Below are 19706 nucleotides of genomic sequence, written 5' to 3'. Positions count from 1 at the left end.
CCCAAGCGCCCTGACTTCATGTACGCTTTCTAACCACTCTGCAGATTTTCTTACTTTTTCCATTTGAGAGACAAGAAAACGCAGGCATAAGTGTTCCATAGTTCTTATGTGGTTGAGTCAGGACTGAATGCAGAGATCTGGATTCAGATTTCATACTCTTGAAACCATTCTTTAGCTTCTTCCTAATGAACACTTCTTATCTGCATTTTTTTTAGGAATCTTGAATATATCTTCATTAGTGAGATCAGTCTATAAATCTTTTTCATGCTGTATTTGTTTAGTTGGTCTACCAGTAGATAAATCCATAGAAGAGGTTAAAGTGATAGTCACTTATAAGATTAGGTCAAGAAAACACTGGACTCTGTCTCAGATCATTCACTAAGGAAACTAACTGCCTTGTCTTAAGGAGATTCCGATATCTCTGTGGAGAGGCTTATGTGGTGAAAATCCAAAGTCCTATTTCAATAGCTAGAAGGAACTGAGGCTCGTGAACCCTTACATGAGAACCTTCGAAGTGGATCCTACAGCCTTCAGGTAACTGCAGAATCAGCAGAGAAACTGACTATCCCCTCCTGGGAGACCCTGAACAGACCCACCAGGTTCAGCCACTTCCAGATTCTCAACTTTTAGAATATGTATGAGATAATACATGTTTGTTCCTTTAAAGTGCAGAATTTTAAGGTAATTTGTTATGTAGCAATAGATAATGGGTAAACTTTCTATTATTTTTTACTATCATAAGAATCAGTTGTTTCTCAAAGGTTGACTAGAAGTAATAGGTGAAATCTGATGCTCTGTAAAGACATGTTAAATAAACTTTTACAATTTTTTCTATGATACAAGTCAATTCAGATTATTTAAACTTCTTTCTGCTTAAAAAATTAATTTTTTTTGTATTTTCTAAGAAAATTGCCCATCTGACGGCCATCCAGGTGGCTCAGTCAGTTAAGCATCTGACTCTTGACCTCAGCTCAGGTCTTGATCTCACGGTTGTGAGTTCAAGCATGAGTTGCACTCCATGCTGGGATGAAGCCCAGCTCTCATTTCTTGTACTTTTAAATTTTTTTAATAGTTTTCTTTTTTTAATAATTTTTTTAACATTTTATTTATTTTTGAGACAGAGCGTGAGCAGGGTAGGGCAGAGAGAGAGGTAGACATAGAATCCGAAGCAAGCTCCAGGCTCTGAGCTGTCAGTCCAGAGCCCGATGAGGGGCTCAAACTCACGAACCCCGAGATCATGACCTGAGCAGAAGTCCGCCGCTTAACTGACTGAGCCACCCAGGCACCCCTCTTGTACTTTTTAAATGCTGATATAAAATCTAACTCTCTTATGCATCTATAGATATATTCCTTTTTAATATTTGATATTATGTTTTCTTTCCCCTTTTTTTAAATGTCACCAGTGATTTTTCTATTTTTAAGTGAAAAAATGATGGATTTATCCAGACTACAGAATTGAAGGCTTTCTAATTTCTTTCTTTTTTTTTTTTTTTAATATTTTTTATTTATTTCTAGGAGAGAGAGGGAGAGACAGTGTGAGCAGGGGAGGGTCAGAGAGAGAGGGAGATACAGACTCTGAAATTGGCTCCAGGCTCTGAGGTGGCAGTCAGCACAGAGCCCGAAGCGGGGCTCGAACCCACGAATCGCGAGATCATGACCTAAGCGAAAGTCGGATGCTTAACCGACTAAGCCACCCAGGCGCCCCTCTATCTAATTTCTTACTTCATCTTTATTAATTCCTCCTCTACTTTTAGTTGTTATTAATATCCCACAAGTTTTGACAATGCAGTAATTCTCTTGGTGCTATTTATTTTTATATCATCTTAAATTTCAGTTTTGATATTTAAGTGTTATTTTGTTTAGAATTTTACAAGTAAATATTTTCTAATTTTATGTACCTTTGAATGTTTAATTTGGCCTTAATTATTGTTTAGTTATACTGAATAGGGCCAAAGAATGCAAATCTATGGTTATAATTCTTATACATTAAGATTAATGTTGCTACCTACTACATAACCAATTTATGAAAAACATACATGGATTGGGGCGCCTGGGTGGCTCAGTCCGTTAAGTATCCGACTTCGGCTCAGGTCATGATCTCATGGTTCATGGGTTTGAGCCCCACGTCAGGCTCTGTGCTGACAGCTAGCTCAGAGCCTGGAGCCTGTTTCAGATTCTGTATCTTCCTCTCTCTCTGACCCTCCCCTGCTCACGTTGTCTCTCAGAAATAAATAAAGCATTAAAGAAAATTAAAAAAAAAAAAAAAAGAAAAATATCCATGGGTTAAAATAATGCCTATTTTCTTGCTATTTAGTATAAAATTTTCTTTCTTTATAGTGCTTTTGAAATCCTTTTAATCATTTCTATTTGTTTCCACAATCTATTAATTGCTAAAATAAATAATATCTTATACTCTGAAAATTTTCCATTTGTAACGTACAAGACAGGCTGTGACACAATCTAACCATAAATCCCACTACCAGTGCAGCAACCCACATCATGAGGGACATAGATTCAAAAATCTTCAATCAAATATTAACAAACAGAATTCAACAATACATTAGAAAGATTATACACCAGGATTAAAGGGGATCTATTCCAGGAATGCAGGAATGGTTTAACATCAGCAAATCAGTCACCGTGAAACAAACCATTTACAAAATAAAGAATAAAAAGCATATCATCTGGAAAGATGGAGAAAAAAAGCATTTGACAAAAGTCAACACCCTTGATGACAAAACTCTTAACAAGAAGGTACAGAGGAAATGTCCCTCAAGACAATAAAGGCAATTAATGACAAGCCCCCACCTAACATAATACCCAATGGAGAAAAGGTAAATGTATTTTCCTCCTAAGATTACAAACAAGACAAGGATGCCCACTTGCATCACTTTTATTCAACACAGTATTGGAATTCATAGACAGAGCAACAATGCAAGAAAAAGAAATGAACGGCATACAAATTAGAAAGGAAGAAGTAAGACTGTCATAATTTACAGATGACATATGGCATAGAAAACTCTAAAACTTCATCAAAAAAATTTTAGAATAAAACAAATTTAGTAAAGTTGCAGAATACAAAATTGATATGCAAAAATGTTATATTTCTATTCACTAATAATGAACTATCACAAAGAAATTAAGAAAATCCATTTATAATGGCATCAAAAATAATGAAATACCTAAAAACAAATTTAACCAAGAAGGTAAAAGATCTGGACACTGAATAGTAGAAGACATTAATGAAAGAAATTGAATAAGACAGAAATGGAAAGGTATTCCATGTTTATAAACTGAAAGAACTAATATTATTAAAAAAATGCATACTATACAAAGCAATTTATAGATTAAATCCCAACCCTATGAATATTCCAATGGCATCTTACACAGAAATGGAACAAATAATCCTAAAATGGGTATGGAACCACAAGAGAACCAAAACAGAGAAAGAAAAAGAAACCTGGAAGCATCAAGGTCCCTAATTTCAAATGATATTACGAAGCTACAGTAATCAAAACAATATGGTTTGTATTGGCAAAATCAAAAACATAAAAACAAAACCAGAGACACAAATCAATGGAATACAGAAGAGAAAGCCTTCCCCCAAAAAACCCACGCAGATATGGTCAATTAATCTCCAACAAAGGACCTAAGAACACACAATGGAGAAAGGCCAGTCTCTTCAATAAATGGTGTTAGAAAAGCTAGACAGCTACATGCAAAAAACTGAAACTGAACCACTATATTACACCATACAAAAAATTAACCATGGATTAAAATTTTGTAAGTTTAGAAACTACAAAACTGGAAGATCACATAGGTGGCAAGTTCCTTGACACAGATCTTAGTGATGATTTCTTTTGGATTTGACACCAAAAGCAAAGGCAACAAAAGCAAATAAACAATTGACTACATCAAACTAAAAAGTTTCTGCACATTAAAGTGAAGGGCAACTTAGCAAGTGAGAGAAAATATTTGCATATCAGACATCTGATAAGGAGTTAATATCCAAAATAATTTTAAAAACATAAAATCCAATTAAAAAAAAGGGCAGAAGTTCTGAACATTTTCCCTAAGATATCCAGACAGTCAATAGGTACATTAAAAGGTGCTCATCCTCACTACTTAACAGAGAAATGCAAATACAAACAGTGAGAGATATATCTGACACCTGTTAGAATGGCTATTGTCAAAAAGGTAGGAAATGGCAAGTGATGGAGAGGATGTAGAGAAAAGGGAACCCCGGCGCACTGTTGGTGGGAATATAAATTGATTCAGCCAGAACCTGGAAAACACTATGGAAGTTCTTTAAAAAAAATAAATAACCACAAAACTACCATATGATCCAGCAATTCGCTTTCAGGTATTTATCCGAAGGAAACAAAAACAAGTTTGAAAAAGTACTTATGCTTACTGTATCATTACAAGCATACCTCAGAGACATTATAGGTTTGGTTCCAGACCAGTTCAATAAAGTGAATATTGCAAAAAAGTGAGTCAAATGAATTTTTTGGCTTCCCAGTGCATAAAAAAGTTATGCTTACACTATAGTGTAGTCTGTTAAGTTTGCAACAGCATTATGTCTAAAAAAACAATTATGTGCCTTAATTAAAAAATACTTTATTGCTAAAAAGTGCTAGCCATCATTTCATCTTCCAGCAAGTCATAACTACTCATCACAGATCACCTTAATAAATACAATGAGAAAATTTGAAATACTGCAAGAATTACCAAAATGTGGCAAAGAACATTAAGTAAGCAAATGCTGTTGGAAAATGGTACTGATATTCAGCACCAAAAGGTTGGCTGAATATTATTCAGCTACAAAAAGAAGGAAATCTTGCCATTTGCTACAACATAGACGGACCTTGAGGACATTACATTATGTGAAATAAGTCTGTGAGAGAAAGACAAATACCCTATGATCGTGCTTAAATGTGGAATCATAAAAACAAAACAAAACAAAATAACCTCATAGATACAGAGAACAAACGTGTGGTTGCCTGAGATGGGTGTGGGGAGGGGTGAAATGGTTGAAGATGGTTATAAGGTACAAACTTCCAGTCATAAAATTAAAAAGACCTAGGTGTATAATGTACAGCATGGTGACTATAGTTAATGTTGTATTACATACTTGAAAGATGCTAAGAGAATAGATCTTAAAGATTCCTATCACAAGAAAAAATAATTTGTAATTGTATAGTGATAAATTTTAACTAGATTTATTTTGATGATCATTTCACAAACTAATAAACACACCAAATCATTATGCTGAACACCTGAAACTAATGTATTATGCTTATTATATCTCAATAAAAGATAAATACAATTAAATACCTTCAGATTATATTTATGAGCTTTATCCAAAATAGTTGGTACCAAATCATCAGTATTTTCTCCATTCTCATCATTTGTACCAGGTGGATACCAAGATAGGGCTAGTACACCTAATAGAAAAAAACAAAAAGAAAAATAAATACAGGAACAGGACTGATTAGAGGTATTCTAAACAGATTTTTTAGAAAAGGCAGAACAAAGACCAAATTGTCAACAATACAAAAGAAACATACTCCCATATAAGTTATTATTTTGTTACTTAAATATTAACTATGGCTATTTAATTACTTTGTATAGTCATATTTATGAACTCTATCAGGTGTGGATATATTTCGTATGCTTTACTTTCTAGAGTAAGTTTAGGTTTACAGAACAATTGCACTGAAAGTACAGTTTCTATATATATTTCTCTCCACTTCCTCCCCAACCCACATATGGTGCCTGTTACTAATATCTTGCATTACTGGGGTATGTTTGTTATACTTGATGAACCAATATTGATACATCATTGATAATCAAAGTCCACCTTTTGTGTTGTACAGTTCTGTGGCTTCTGACAAAAGCATATGTGCCCACCATTACAGTTTCATACAGAATAGTTTTACTGAGCACAGAATCCTTTGACATCCCTCTACTCATCCCTCTTCCTCAATCCCCTGGACAATAATTCATCTTTTTAGTATCTCTATTGTTGTCTTTTCTAGGACGTTACACAGGTAGAATCATACAGTAACTTCTTCAGACTGGCTTCTGACACTTAGTAATACATACATAACTAAGGTTCAATTCATGTCTTTTTGTGGATTTATAAGTCTTTCTTTTTATTGCCACATACTATCTCATTGTATGAATGTACCACAGTTTATCCATTCAACTACTAGAGGATACCATGGATGTTTCTTATTTGGGGAAATTATGAAGATTCAAGAAAAAAATTACAGGGGCACCTGGGTGGCTCAGTCGGGTAAGTGTCCGACTTTGGCTCAGGTCATGATCTCACGGTTTGTGGGTTCGGGCCCCGTGTCAGGCTCTGTGTTACAGCTAGCTCAGAGCCTGGAGCCTGTTTCAGATTCTGTATCTCCCTCTCTCTCCGACCCTCCCCTGCTCACACTGTCTCTCTCTCTCTCTCTCTCTCTCAGAAATAAATTTTAAAAAAAGGAAAAGAAAAAAAATTACAGTTTCTTCTGTAATACTTACTTTTGAAATGATAAATTATAAAATAAATTTTAAAAACATAAGCCTGCAAAAAAAAAAAAAATCACTCACTCTGATGGGATATATGAAGTCAAGTGATTCAAACCCTCACTAATATATAAAGATATGACGGGCCATTAGAGAAATGGCCTAATTTTTAAATGAATCAATATACTCTGTAAGGCATGGAGAGAAAAACAATGGTACCAAAAGAGAAGCATGTGGAAATACAGGAACTGCAAGGTTAGAAACAAGCAGAAAACTAACTTTATAGTAGACATCCAATGTACAGAGCAGCCCCGTCTAGAAAAATATAACAGAGCTTTCATTAAAGTTTACAGAGAAAAAAAGAAATAAGAAGTCTATGTCCTCTATTCACTCTGAAAACAAGAAGGCAGTAAGAACACAAGAGGTAGAAAAAAGAACCTCTAATAAGTTTGTGGGATGCTTATGGCTAGTTACGAAGGGAGTCTATTATATAGAGGGAAATGCTGGTAAGAAAAATGTCTTGAAACAATTCATCCAACATTTAAGCTGCCTACTACCCTAGTTTATTAAAAAAAAAAGAAAAGACAAAAGAAAAAAAACACCACTAATGAAGACTCACAATAAAAAAATTTCAACATGGGACCTATGAAAAAATCCTGCAAAAAATAAATGAAGAAAACAAACATGAGACAAAATAATCAAGGAAGAATACATGAAAGATTACCCATGAAGCCTAGGAAAATTTAAGCAGAGCATTCTCCCATGAAATTCAAAACAAAAGATTCCTGTTCTGAGACAGATTACATAGACCAACGTTTCCAATGACAAAATAAGGATTACAAAAACCTTCTCAAAGCCAAAGAACTGGAGAATAAGGTATCACCCGTCCACATGGAGGCAAAAACACAAAGAAGGGCAGTAAATGAGTGAGAAATCGTCAGCCCAAAACATAACTGGCAGAAGTAAACTAACCTTCAAAACCATTGGGTTAAGTGCCAGGTTGACAATGCTCGGGAAGTCCTCTAGCTTTAAATTTAAAGTGATGAGTATTTTCTACTGTTATTTGAATAACACAGGTAAAGAACATTTTCATTCTCACAGAAAGTTCTACTGGATAGCAATTCTAGATTTCTGATTCTCCTATACCTAACCATCTCATTCTTGTCTACTGATTTTTCTTCCTATCTTCACTCAAGTTCTACTCTAAGGCTTGAGGAGAATGTTCTTTGTTCCTCCTCATTATTTTGCTACAGCTTTTTTTTATTCTGTCAAATGATCATTTCCACATGTCTAATTCTATATCTAACTTAGTGTGCTCCACAGTCTAATTTATCATTGTAGATTATCTTTGGGGCTATATTATTCATGAGTTCTGAATAAGTAATGGTCTGGGAAACAAGCCGATCATCGTCTTCCTCATGAGGAGGGTCAGACCACTTACAGTAGTAATGAATCTTCACAGCAATAAAAAACAAAACAAAACAAAAAACAAAAAACTTCTCTAACATACATAATCTAAGTATCAGTGTCACTTATAAATAAGATTACTGAGTATTTCTACTATTTTAATTGTGTAGTTAAAAGGGATATTCTTTGAGGTCTATTCTTAGAACACTAGCATTTTATTAAATGCCGATCACGTCATATTGACCATATTGTCCCTCCACAGCACTTATTACAGGGTCTTCAATATAAATGATACCCAATCATTTATTTCATGAAGTAAAATGATGAATCTAAGCAGGATAATAGTTAAGAAGATATGAAATCAGACAAAACTGGAGATTTAAGTTCTCATTGTATTATTTGATAGTTGTTTATCTTTAATTAATTTTATTTAAGTTTCCATACTTGGAAAATGGCAGTAAGTTCAGTTCATTCCCTAAGAGTGTTTTAAAAAATAGAGAATGCCTTACATAGAATAAGACCCCCAAAAGTAATTATAAAAACAGTAATACAAAAAAAAAATGGCAAGTAAATTAGAATACATTTAACTCCACAGAACTTATGATAGCTTCTCTTTGAAATAGAGAACTTACTATTTCTTAAACATATTAAACATTCCTTCAAACTAAAGATTTAGTTTGAAGAAACTGGTGAAGAGCCAAAAATTAAGTCCTCCATTAAGAGAAACCTCGGGCTGCACGTAGCCCCAGTCCCAGTCCCAGGAAAAGCCTCAGACTGTTCAAGGCTAAAGCCATCCTCAGACCGCCCTCAGTTCAGCTAATCAAAAAGAAAAAAAGAACCATTCCTATGGTCTGAGTCAAGGCTGGAAACTGCAGATACAAACTAGCTCCTTCCGCTTCTGTACCATTGCTTAAGGCTTGAGTTTCAGCCTCCCCGGAACTATCAGGCAGCTGCACACTGCCCAAGGCTGAAGAAACTGGCCACCACATCACTCCTCCACACTACCCTGGCAACACTCAATCAGGAAAGGCCAGCAGCCACCCTCCGCCTTACTGAAGGAAGGGCCTAGGGAGAGAGAAGTTAACCTGTTAGTCGCCGAACAAGACCCTAGACTCGCTCTATGATTGGCTGAATTCAAAGGTATCCTAAATGTTGTAATTGGATCCCGCCAAAAACCTGATGGCGGGAACCAATCAAATATGGTATATGTTCATATTTAAATATCAACCAATGACAAACCTGTAACCATAGAGATCTCCTGTCCCTCCCCACGACTTGTTTACTCCTGTCTATAAAAAGGCTGCAAAGGCTTTGTTCAGGGCCTCTCAGCGTCACCGGCAACGAGTGCGCGGAGGTCCGGGTTCGAACCTGCAAACAAACAACCCTTGCCGATTGGCTTTGACACTGGTCTCTGGTGGTCTGTTTTTGGGGGTTTCTCGAACTCTGGGCGTTTCACTGGCAAGCCCTGTTTCAGACATAAACACTATTATCACTATACAGTGACCCATTTTCAACAAAAAGCATAAGGCATATAAAAAGAAAAAAAGATATCTGTCAAGAGGCAAAGAAGTCAACAGAACCAGACTGATACAAAATAGATGCTGAAATCATTAAACAAGGAATGTAAAATTACTATGATCAAAACATTAAAAGATCTAATGGGAAAGACAGCCACCATATGTGAATCAGGTGGGAAATATGCCAGAGATGAAAATTCTAAGAATCAAATAGAAGTTCAGAAAAGACAGCAGAGTAGGATGACCCTAGGCTCACCTCCTCTTGTGGACACACCTCTGAGACTATAACTACCTCGAAGTAACTGACTCAGAAAGTGGCCTAAAGACTGGCAGAAAGACTTTTCACAGTCAGTTGTAGATAGGAGACCACATCAAAAAGGGCAGGAGGGGTGGAAATTGATTGGAAACCAAACGCCCAGGTGAGATTAACCACAACTAGGATTTAAACCACAAGCAAAGAGAAAGGAGAGGATTAGACCCCACACCAGGCACCATAAGTACTGGGATACACACTAGGAAGACAGTCCCATCCTGTCTTGAAAACCTATGGGGCTTAACTTTAGAAGCTTTTAGTATCATCAAGATTTAACTCCAGGTACTTTAAAATTTGACTGGACTTAACTCCAGGAGACTCAGATAGCAACAGGAAACTGAGTTTGGCCTTAAAAAAGCCAGCACAATAAATGACTCAACCAGAGACACAGCACAATAGTAGCAGTTTAAAAAGTGCCTGGGGCATATATGAAGGAGCTTTCACTTAGTGATCTCAGAACATAATGCTAAAGGAGCAGGAATGATAGGGAGACTTCTCCAAAAACAAAAGTACTAGTGGGTGCCATTTCTCTTCCCATCCCTCATCCTAGATGGCTGGACATTTGCAGAAGCCAGTACTAACACTCTACCGATCTTTCTAGCACTGTGTGCTTTGTCCCATTCCCCTGCAGACCTGCCTATCCAACCCTCTAGTCTTGTTAGGCGTAACAACAAAGTGGTTCTTGCGCCACCATAACCTGCAAGCAGCCCCAGCAGGGACCCGCACCACTACAAAGTGACTCCTGGCCCAGGGAGAGGGTAAGGTAATCTCGCATACCAGCATGCCCACATTTCCAGCAGCGAAGCCTCTTCACTGAGCTGAAAGGAAGTTTTACTGTTTGGTATCCCACAGCTGTGGCAGGCAGACTAAGGGTGGACAACCTCACTGCTGACCCTGCCCACACAGAAGCCTGCAGAGACCTCAGACTTCTCATTTGCACTGGGAGCAAACCCTGCCTAGTGTGCCCACAGCAGGCAAAGTTGGTCATTACAGCTGACTGGGCCAAAGGTAAATGAGGTTGAGGCACAAGAGTAGGGTGCACAGAGCCTGCAAAGGAAACACCACAGGGGCACCTGTTTCTGGTGACTAGGGGAGACTGCACTACAGGGTATCACCGGACCTCTTCTATAGAAAGCCACTATTTTTAAGATCAGGAGATGTAGCTGACTTCCATAATGTTTGGAGACAAACACAGAGAGTTAGGCAAAATGAGAAGACAGAGAAAGATGTCCCAAATGAAAGAACAAGACAAAAATCACAGCAAAAGAGTTCAATGAAACTGAGATAAGCAAATATAATTGATAAAAATATTTCAAAGTAATGGTCATAAAGATAGTCACTGGAAGGGCACCTGGGTGGCTCAGTCAGTTAAGCGTCCGGACCTCAGCTCAAGTCATGATTCTCACAGTTCCTGAGTTCAAGCCCCACGTCAGGCTCTGTGCTGACCGCTCAGATCCTGGAGCCTACTTTGGATTCTGTGTCTCCCTCTCTCTCTGTCCCTCCACTCCCTCGTGCTCTGTCTCTCTCTCAAAAATAAACATTAAAAAAAAATTAAAGATCGCCACTGGACTTAAGAACAAACTGGATGAACTCAGAACTTTAACAAAAATATACATATAAATAAAAAGAACCAGCCAGATACATACATTTACAAAATCCTCAATAGCTGAGATAAAAAAACACATTAGGAGGGAATTAACAGCAGATTAAAGGATACAGAAAAACAGAACAGTGATCTGGAAGACAGGGTAATGAAAAGTAACCAAGCTGAACTGCAAAGAGAAAAAATATTAATAAAAACAGTAAGACTAGGTTAAGGAAATGTATCGTCAAGTGTAATAATATCCACATTATAAAGATAACAGAAAAAGGAGAGAGAGAAAGGAAGAGAAAAGTTACTAAAAAAAATAAAGCTGAAAATTTCCCTAATCTGGGGAAGGAAGCAGACATCAGTTCAAAAACTAGTAATGCCCCCAACACATACATACACACACACACACACACACACACACACACACACACACACACACACACAATCCAAGCCCAACACTAAAGAAAGCCATAAAACCAAATGAAGAAAATATAGAGAAAAACTAAACCAAAAAACAAAAAACAAAAAACCCCAAAATGGCACCAGGTACATCTCAATAATTACTTTAGAATCAGACTCATCTATATTCTGTCCACAAGAGATTCACTTCAGACCTAAAGACACATACACACTGAATATAAAAAAGAGCTGGAAAGACAGATACCATTCAGAAAACAAAACAAAAAACAGCAATACTAATATGAAATAAAAAACAAAAACAACCTTTAAAATGACTGTAGCAAGAGAAGGGCATTGCATAATGACAAATGGACCAATCCAACAAGAAGATACAACAATTTTAAGTATCTATACACCCAAAGCACCTAAACATATAAATCAAATATTAACAGACAGAAATGGAGAAAATGACAGTATTACAATGGTAGAATTCTTTAACAACCCACTTACATCAATGGATAGAAAATCCAAACAGAAAATCAACAACAAAAAAAAGTAGCCCTTAATGACATATTAGACCAGATGTAAATTAACAGAGCATTCTATACAAAGCATTATACAGAGCATTCTATTCAAAAACAGAAGAATATCTATTCTTTACAAATGCACATGCAGCATTCTCTAAGACAGATCACACATTAGGCCACAGACAAGTCTCAATAAATTTAAGATTAAAATCACATGAGGCATCTTCTGACCATAATAGTATGAAACTAGTAGTCAATTACAGGAAAAAATATGAAAAGAACACAAATGCATAGAGGTCTAACAACAGGCTACTAAACAGAGAATGAGTCAACTTTAAAATCAAAGAGGAAATTTGAGACAATGAAAATACCAGTCCAAATCTCTGGGACAGAGCAAAAGTAGTTTTAAGAGAAAAGGTTATGGCAATACAGGCCTATCTTAAGAAACAAAAATCTCAAATAACCAAAACCACACCTAAAAGAGCCAGAAAAAGACAAATGAAGCCCAAAACTAGTAGAAGGAAATAATAAAGTTTATAGCAGAAATAAATAAAAAAAGATCCTAGAAACCAGAAACTGGTCCCTTGAAAAGATAAACAGAAATGATAAACTTTTAGCCAGACTCAACAAGGAAAAAAGAGGCCTCAAATAAATAAATCAGAAGTAAAGGATTATCAAAGATAAAATGAAAAATTATGTATCAACAAATTGGAGCAGCCTAGAAGAAATGGATTAACTTCTAGAAACATATAATTTGCCAAAACTGAATGAGAAAGAATAGAAAATTTGAACAGGCCAAAGTGTAGTAATAAAATTGAACTGGTTATGAAAATAAATCCCAACAAACAAATGTTCAAATGAGATTCACAGATGAATACTATCAAACATATAAACAGTTAATAGTTATTCTTCTCAAACTATTCCCAAAAAAACAGAAGAAGGAAAATTTCTAAAATTCATTCTATAAGGCCAGCATTATGCTGATATCAAAATTAGACAAAGACAACCCACAAAAAGAAAACTGGAGGCCAATATCTCTGATGAACATAGATGCAAAATCCTCAACAAAATACCAGCAAACAGAATGCAACAATAAATTAGGAGGATTATTCACCACTATCAAGTAGAATTTACTCTAGGGATGCAAGAGTGTTTCAATACATGCAAAATGATCACTGTAACACATCACATTAACAAGGATAAAAACCCAACAGGTGCAGAAATAGCAACTGACAGAATACTACATCATCCATTCATGATAAAAGCTCTGAACAAAGTGGGTTTAGAAGTAGCATAACTCAGCATAATAAAGGCCACATATGAAAAACCCACAGTTAACATAATACTCGATAGTGAAAAACTACAAGTTTCTCCTCTGTCAGGAATGAAATAAGGATGCCTGCTCTCACCACTTTTACTCAATATAGTACTGAAGTCCTAGCTGCAGTCATCAGACGAAAAATAAAAGGTATCCAAATTGTTAAGGAGGAAATAAAGCTGTCACTATTTGAAGATGATGTGATACTATATATAGAAAAGACTCCACCAAAAAACTAAGAACTGATAAATGAATCCAGTAAAGTTGCAAGATATAAAATTAATATACAGAAATCCGTTGCACTAATGACAAAGTAGCAGAAAAACAAATTAACAACTTCATTTATAATCACACCAAAAATAATACAATATATAATAATAAACTTAACCAAAGAGATGAATGACCTGTACACTCAAAACTCTAAAACACTCATGAAAAAAATTAAAGAGAGCACAAATAAATGGAAAGGTGTTCTATGCTCATGGTTTGGAAGAATATTGTTGAAATATCCTAAAGCAATCTACAGGCTCAACGCAATCTCTTACCAAATACCAACAGAATTTGTCACATAACTAAAATAAATAATCCTGAAATTTGTACAGAACCACAAGATTTCAATGAGCCATGGCAGGCTTGTGAAAGAAAAAAGTTGAAGGTATCACATTCCCAGATTTCAAGGTATACTACACAAAGCTGTAGAAATCAAAACAGTATGGTATTGGCCAAAAAATAAGACACATATAAGAATAGAGGGCCTAGAACTAAACCCGTGCTTAGATGGTCAATTAGTCTATAATAAAGGAGGCAAAGATATACAATGGGAAAAAGACAATCTCTTCAATAAATGGTGCTGGCTAGATAGCTCCATGCAAAGAAATGAAACTGTACCACTTTCTCACAGCATACAAAAAAAGAAACTCAAAATGGATTAAAAACCTACATGTGAGACCTTAAATTGTATCTCACCCTAAAAAGAAAACAGTAGCTCTTTGACATTGCCCTTATCAAAATTTTTCTACTTAGGTCTCCTTTTGGCAAGGGAAACAAATGCAAAAATAAACTATTGGGTGTATACCAAAAAAAAAAAAAAAAAAAAAAAAAAAAAGTGAAAGAAACCTTGAACAAAATTTAAGGGTTTAATATGCAAACTATAAAGAACCTTTACAACTCAACACCAGAACTCCCCCCACCCCCCCCACCAAAAAAAAAACAAAAAAAAAAAACCGAAAATAAAATTTGGTTAAAAAACGGACAGAAGACTTTAGTAGATATCTTTTTCAAAGAAGACACACAGATGACCAAAACATAAAAAGTTGTTCAACACCACTAATCATGAGTTAAGTGCAAGTTTAAACCATGCAATATCACTTTACAACTGTGAGAATGGCTAGAATCAAAAAGACAAGAAGTAACAAGTCTTGGCATGGATGTTGGTAAAAAGGAATTCTTGTGCACTGTTGATGGGGCTGTAAATTAGTGCAGCCACTGTGGAAAACAGTATGAAAGTTCCTGAAAAATTTAAAGAAGAAATATCTAGTGATACAGTAATTCTACTACTGGGTATTTATCCACAGAAAATGAAAACACTAATTCAAAAAGATATATGCACCCTATGTTCATTGCAGCATTGTTTATAATAGCCAAAATATGGAGGCAGACCAAGTATCCATCAATAGATGAATTACTAAAGAAGATATGATGTGTACATATGTACACACACACAATGGAATATTACTCAGCCATACAAAGAAGATATTGCCATTTGCAACAACATGGATGGACCCAGAGTGTATTATATTAAATGAAGTATGTCAGGCAGAAAAATACCATAAAATTTCACTTCTATGTGGACTCTAAAAATAAATGAACAAAGCTGAAACAAACCCAAGAATATAGAGAACTAGTGGCTGCCTGAATGGAGAGACAGACAGTGGGAAATGTGTGAAATAGATAAAGGAGCTTAAGAAATACAAATTTACAGTTAGGTAATAAATAATTCGTGGGGCGCCTGGGCAGTGGGTTGAGCATCTGATTTTGGCCCAGGTCATGATCTTATGGTTCATGGGTTCAAGCCCCACATCAGACTCTGTGCTGACAGCTCAGAGCCTGGAACCTGCTTCAGAGTCTGTATCTCCTTCTCACTCTGCCTCTCCCCTGCTCATGCTGTCTCTCTCTCTCAAAAATAAAACATTAAAAAAAATTTTTTAAAGAAATAAGTCACAGAAATGAAAAGTATAGGATGGAGAAAATAATCAATAATATAGTAATAACATTGTAAGATGATAGATGGTGACTACATTTATAGTAGCACTAAGTAATATGTAAGATTTGTTGAACCAGTATATTGTAAACATGAAACTAATACACCACTGTATGTTAATTATACTTCAATAAAAAGAAGAATCAAATAGAAATGCTGGAAATGAAAAACATGTTAAAATATGAGGAATACCTTCAATAAACTCATGAAAAGACTCAACAGAGCTGAGGAAAGGGTTAACTTCAAGTCACATAAAATTGCAATAATTAAAATATAATATGATTAGGTAAAAACAGAAAACACTGGATAAACATCAACTGTAACATACATGTAACTGAAAACTCAGAAAAGTTAGAAGGTATAGTCAAAATAATTGCTAAGAATTCTGCAAACATCGGGGCGCCTGAGTGGCTCAGTTGGTTAAGCCTTTGACTTCGGCTCAGGTCATGATCTCACATTCCTGGGTTTGAGTCCCGCATCAGGCTCTGTGCTGACAGCTCAGAGCCTGGAGCCTGCTTCGGATTCTGTATCTCCCTGTCTCTCTGCCCCTCCCCCTCTGATGCTCTGCCTCTCTCCGTCTCAAAAATAAACTAAAAAAAAAAAAAAAAAACAAAAACTAAGGATATAAACAATACTTGAAAGATTAATATTTGTTCCTTAATAACTTTATAAGATGAATGTTTAAAATTGTCATCAATAAACTATTGTCTGTGAGCCAAATCTTGCCCGCTGTAAGTCTTGTATACATTTGTCTACATATGGCAACTTTTACACTATAATGGCAGAGTTGAGCGGCTGTAAAGAGATAATGCGGCCCACAATATCAAAAGTATTACTGGTCCTTTACAGAAGATGTTAACCAACCTCCAGTCTAAAGAAAAAGAACAGTAATGTACAGCATTTTATATAATAGAATGACAACAATAGCTAAAGATGTGGGAGGAAAAAATCAGCAATATATGAGGAATATATGTGGTGAGGTCCTAATACTACATATGAAGTATATATTATTTACAAATACCCTGATCATACAAAGGTATATTTGGTAAATCTTATATCAACAACTAAAAAAATAAGAAGTAACAATAAATAAATGTGGATAGTACATGGAATCATAGAAAATGTTCAAGTAACCCAAAAGAATACAGAAAAAAACAGGAGAACAAAGAAATGGAGTAATAAGAAGTGGCTAATAAAAGACCTCAATTAATCTAATCATATAAACAATCACACTGAGTGCAAACAGTCTAAGTATATCATTTTAAGGACAAAATTTTCAAAATGGATTTAAAAAAAATCAAGAGCTGGCCAAAGAGTGATTTCCTTGCAGGCACACAATAGATAGGTAAAAAGTAAAAGAATGTAAAAAAGATTTACCAGGCAAACACTAATCAAAGAGAGCTAGAATTGTTAATATTCACATCAAAGTTGATTTCAGAACAAAGAATTACCAGCACTAAATAGATACACTTCATAATAATAAAGGACTCTATCTAAATGATATAAAAGTCCTAAATGTTTGTTTACCTAACAAAAGACCTTCAAAACATAGAAAACAAAAAATGGCAGACCTGAGAGGGGAAATAAGTAAATCTACACTTATACTTGAAGACACATCGACACTGCTTTATCAATAACTGATAGAACAAGTAGATAATTGGCAAGGATACAGAAAACTTGAATACTATCAAGACTTTAAGTGGCATTTTAAGACAATCCAACAGTAGCACAACCTTTTTCAGATAATGAAACCAACTGTTCATTTACTGAAAGGATCAAGAATATTAAATATTAATTATATATATTGACCAATAAAAAAGGAGAAAAATATCAAAAGCATGAATGACAGAAAAAAAACATACAGAATGTACAGACCTTGTATACTTTAAAATCATAATAAAGGGATAATACAAACAAATCTTTGTTGATAAAACTGACAAATATAATGACATTGACCAGTTATTTAAAAAAAAGGATCAGGGGCACCTGGGTGGCTCAGTTGGGTAGGTGTCCGACTTTGGGTCAGGTCATGATCTCACAATTCCGGGGTTCAGGCCCCACGTCAGTCTCTGTGTTACAACAGCTCAGAGCCTGCAGCCTGCTTCAGATTCGGTGTCTCCCTCTCTCTCTCCCTCTGCCCCTCCCCTCCTCGTTCTCTGTATCTGTCTCTCAAAAATAAAAATAAACATTAAAAAATAAATAAATAAAAAATAAATAAAAATAAAAAATAAAAGGATCAAAAGTCACTCAAAAATAAATGAACATAGGGGAAGTGAAGGAAAATTAGATAAAAAGAAAGAGGGAGGCAAACCATAAGAGACTCTTCGATAAGAGAATTGAGGGTTGCTGGAGGGGTATTGGGTGGGGGATGAGATAAATGGGTGACGGGCATTAAGAAGGGCACTTGTTGAGGTGAGCACCAGGTATTATATGTATGTGATGAATCACTCAATTCTACTCCTGAAATCAATCAATAAAAATAAAAATGTTCTTGGAAAAAAAAAAAAGGGAAAAACACTTGGAAAGCTAAAGCAAGCTAGCTTTCTTTATTTGCTTGGCTTTTAAAATATTCTTCTGAAACCCTGAACTGACCACTGTCTTACTTGTTTGAAATCAAACACAACTGGCTGAACCATGTTCTGCTAGCACAGCTTCAAAAAAACAAAACAAATAAAAGCTAGTAAAGGGGATCAGAACATGCCACTCTAAAATATGCCGCTTTGGCATACTGACTCTTTTGAGCTGAAGGTACTTGAGAAACTGCAGAAGGGGCTCTTTGACTTTCCCCTTTCTATCTAAAAGCAGATTGATCATAAAAATTCCCATGAGAAAGTTGCCCTCCCTGTACAAGATAATATCTTATCACCTGAGACTGGGAGTCAACCCTACAACAGACCTGCTAAAACTAACCTACTAAAATAACGCTTGAACTTCTATTAGTTTCCCTCCTGCATTTCCTGTTCACTGTCCCACAATATACTGCCCCAAGCTCAAACCCCTTTGGTCACATCCCCACAATTTATTGTTCTCTGTGTAAAAAGGTCCATAAACTTTTAAGCCTATCACCTTCTTCAGGTCCTCATTTCTCTTCCTAGGACTCTCATATACGCATCAAAAATATTAAATAAATGTGTATGGTTTTTTTTTTCTGCTAAAAAAAGAAATAAGTAACCTGAATAGTCCTAATAATGAAATTGAATGTATAATTAATGAAACCACCAAGGCAGGATGGTTTCACTGGTAAATTCTATCACACATAAAATAGGAAATAAGGCCAACTCTACTCAACCTTTTCCAGAAAAAGAGGCAGGTTTTCTTAAATCATTTTATGAGGGAGGCCAGCACTACTCCAATAACAAAAAGACAAAGACATTTAAAGAAAAGAAAAACTACAGACCAGTATACCAGCTGAACATGGATACAAAATCTTTTTTAAAAGACTAGCAGATAGAACTTAGTAATATATGAATAATAAACCATCAACAAATGGAGTTTATTCCAGTAACAAAAAATAAGAGTTGATATTTGAAAATAAATTGACGCAAGTCACACTATTAGAGACTAAATGATTAAACAACCAAAGGATAAAAGAAGAAATCATGATGGAAGTGTTTTCTAAACACTCAGAAATGAGTAAAACAAAAAATATCATACCAAAATTTATGGGGTATGGACAAAGTAGTGCTAAGGGAGCAAAGTGACAGCTATAAATACTTACATTAAAAAAAAAAGGAGAATGATATCAACAAGCTAATTTAATAACTTGAACTAGAAAAAGAAGAAAAAAAAAACTAATCCTAAGGCTTGCAGAAGGAAGGAAATAATAAAGATCACAGCAGAGATAAATGAAATAGG

At 35.4% G+C, this 19706-nt stretch overlaps 1 protein-coding gene across 1 annotated transcript in view; it reads right to left on the bottom strand.

The window, feature by feature from the left end:
- Positions 1-19706, bottom strand: part of MANEA (mannosidase endo-alpha) — a 67308-nt gene that overhangs the window by 24563 nt on the left and 23039 nt on the right. The window contains 1 exon segment of the mRNA XM_039217671.1: positions 5338-5447. Within this exon segment, the coding sequence (XP_039073602.1) occupies positions 5338-5447 (110 nt within the window).

Source organism: Hyaena hyaena, unplaced genomic scaffold, assembly GCF_003009895.1.
Source record: "Hyaena hyaena isolate Hyena2069 unplaced genomic scaffold, ASM300989v1 scaffold_706, whole genome shotgun sequence".
Taxonomy (NCBI): Eukaryota; Metazoa; Chordata; class Mammalia; order Carnivora; family Hyaenidae; genus Hyaena; species Hyaena hyaena.
Note: the sequence above shows the minus strand (reverse complement) of the source record. Positions and strands in the feature narration are given on the sequence as shown.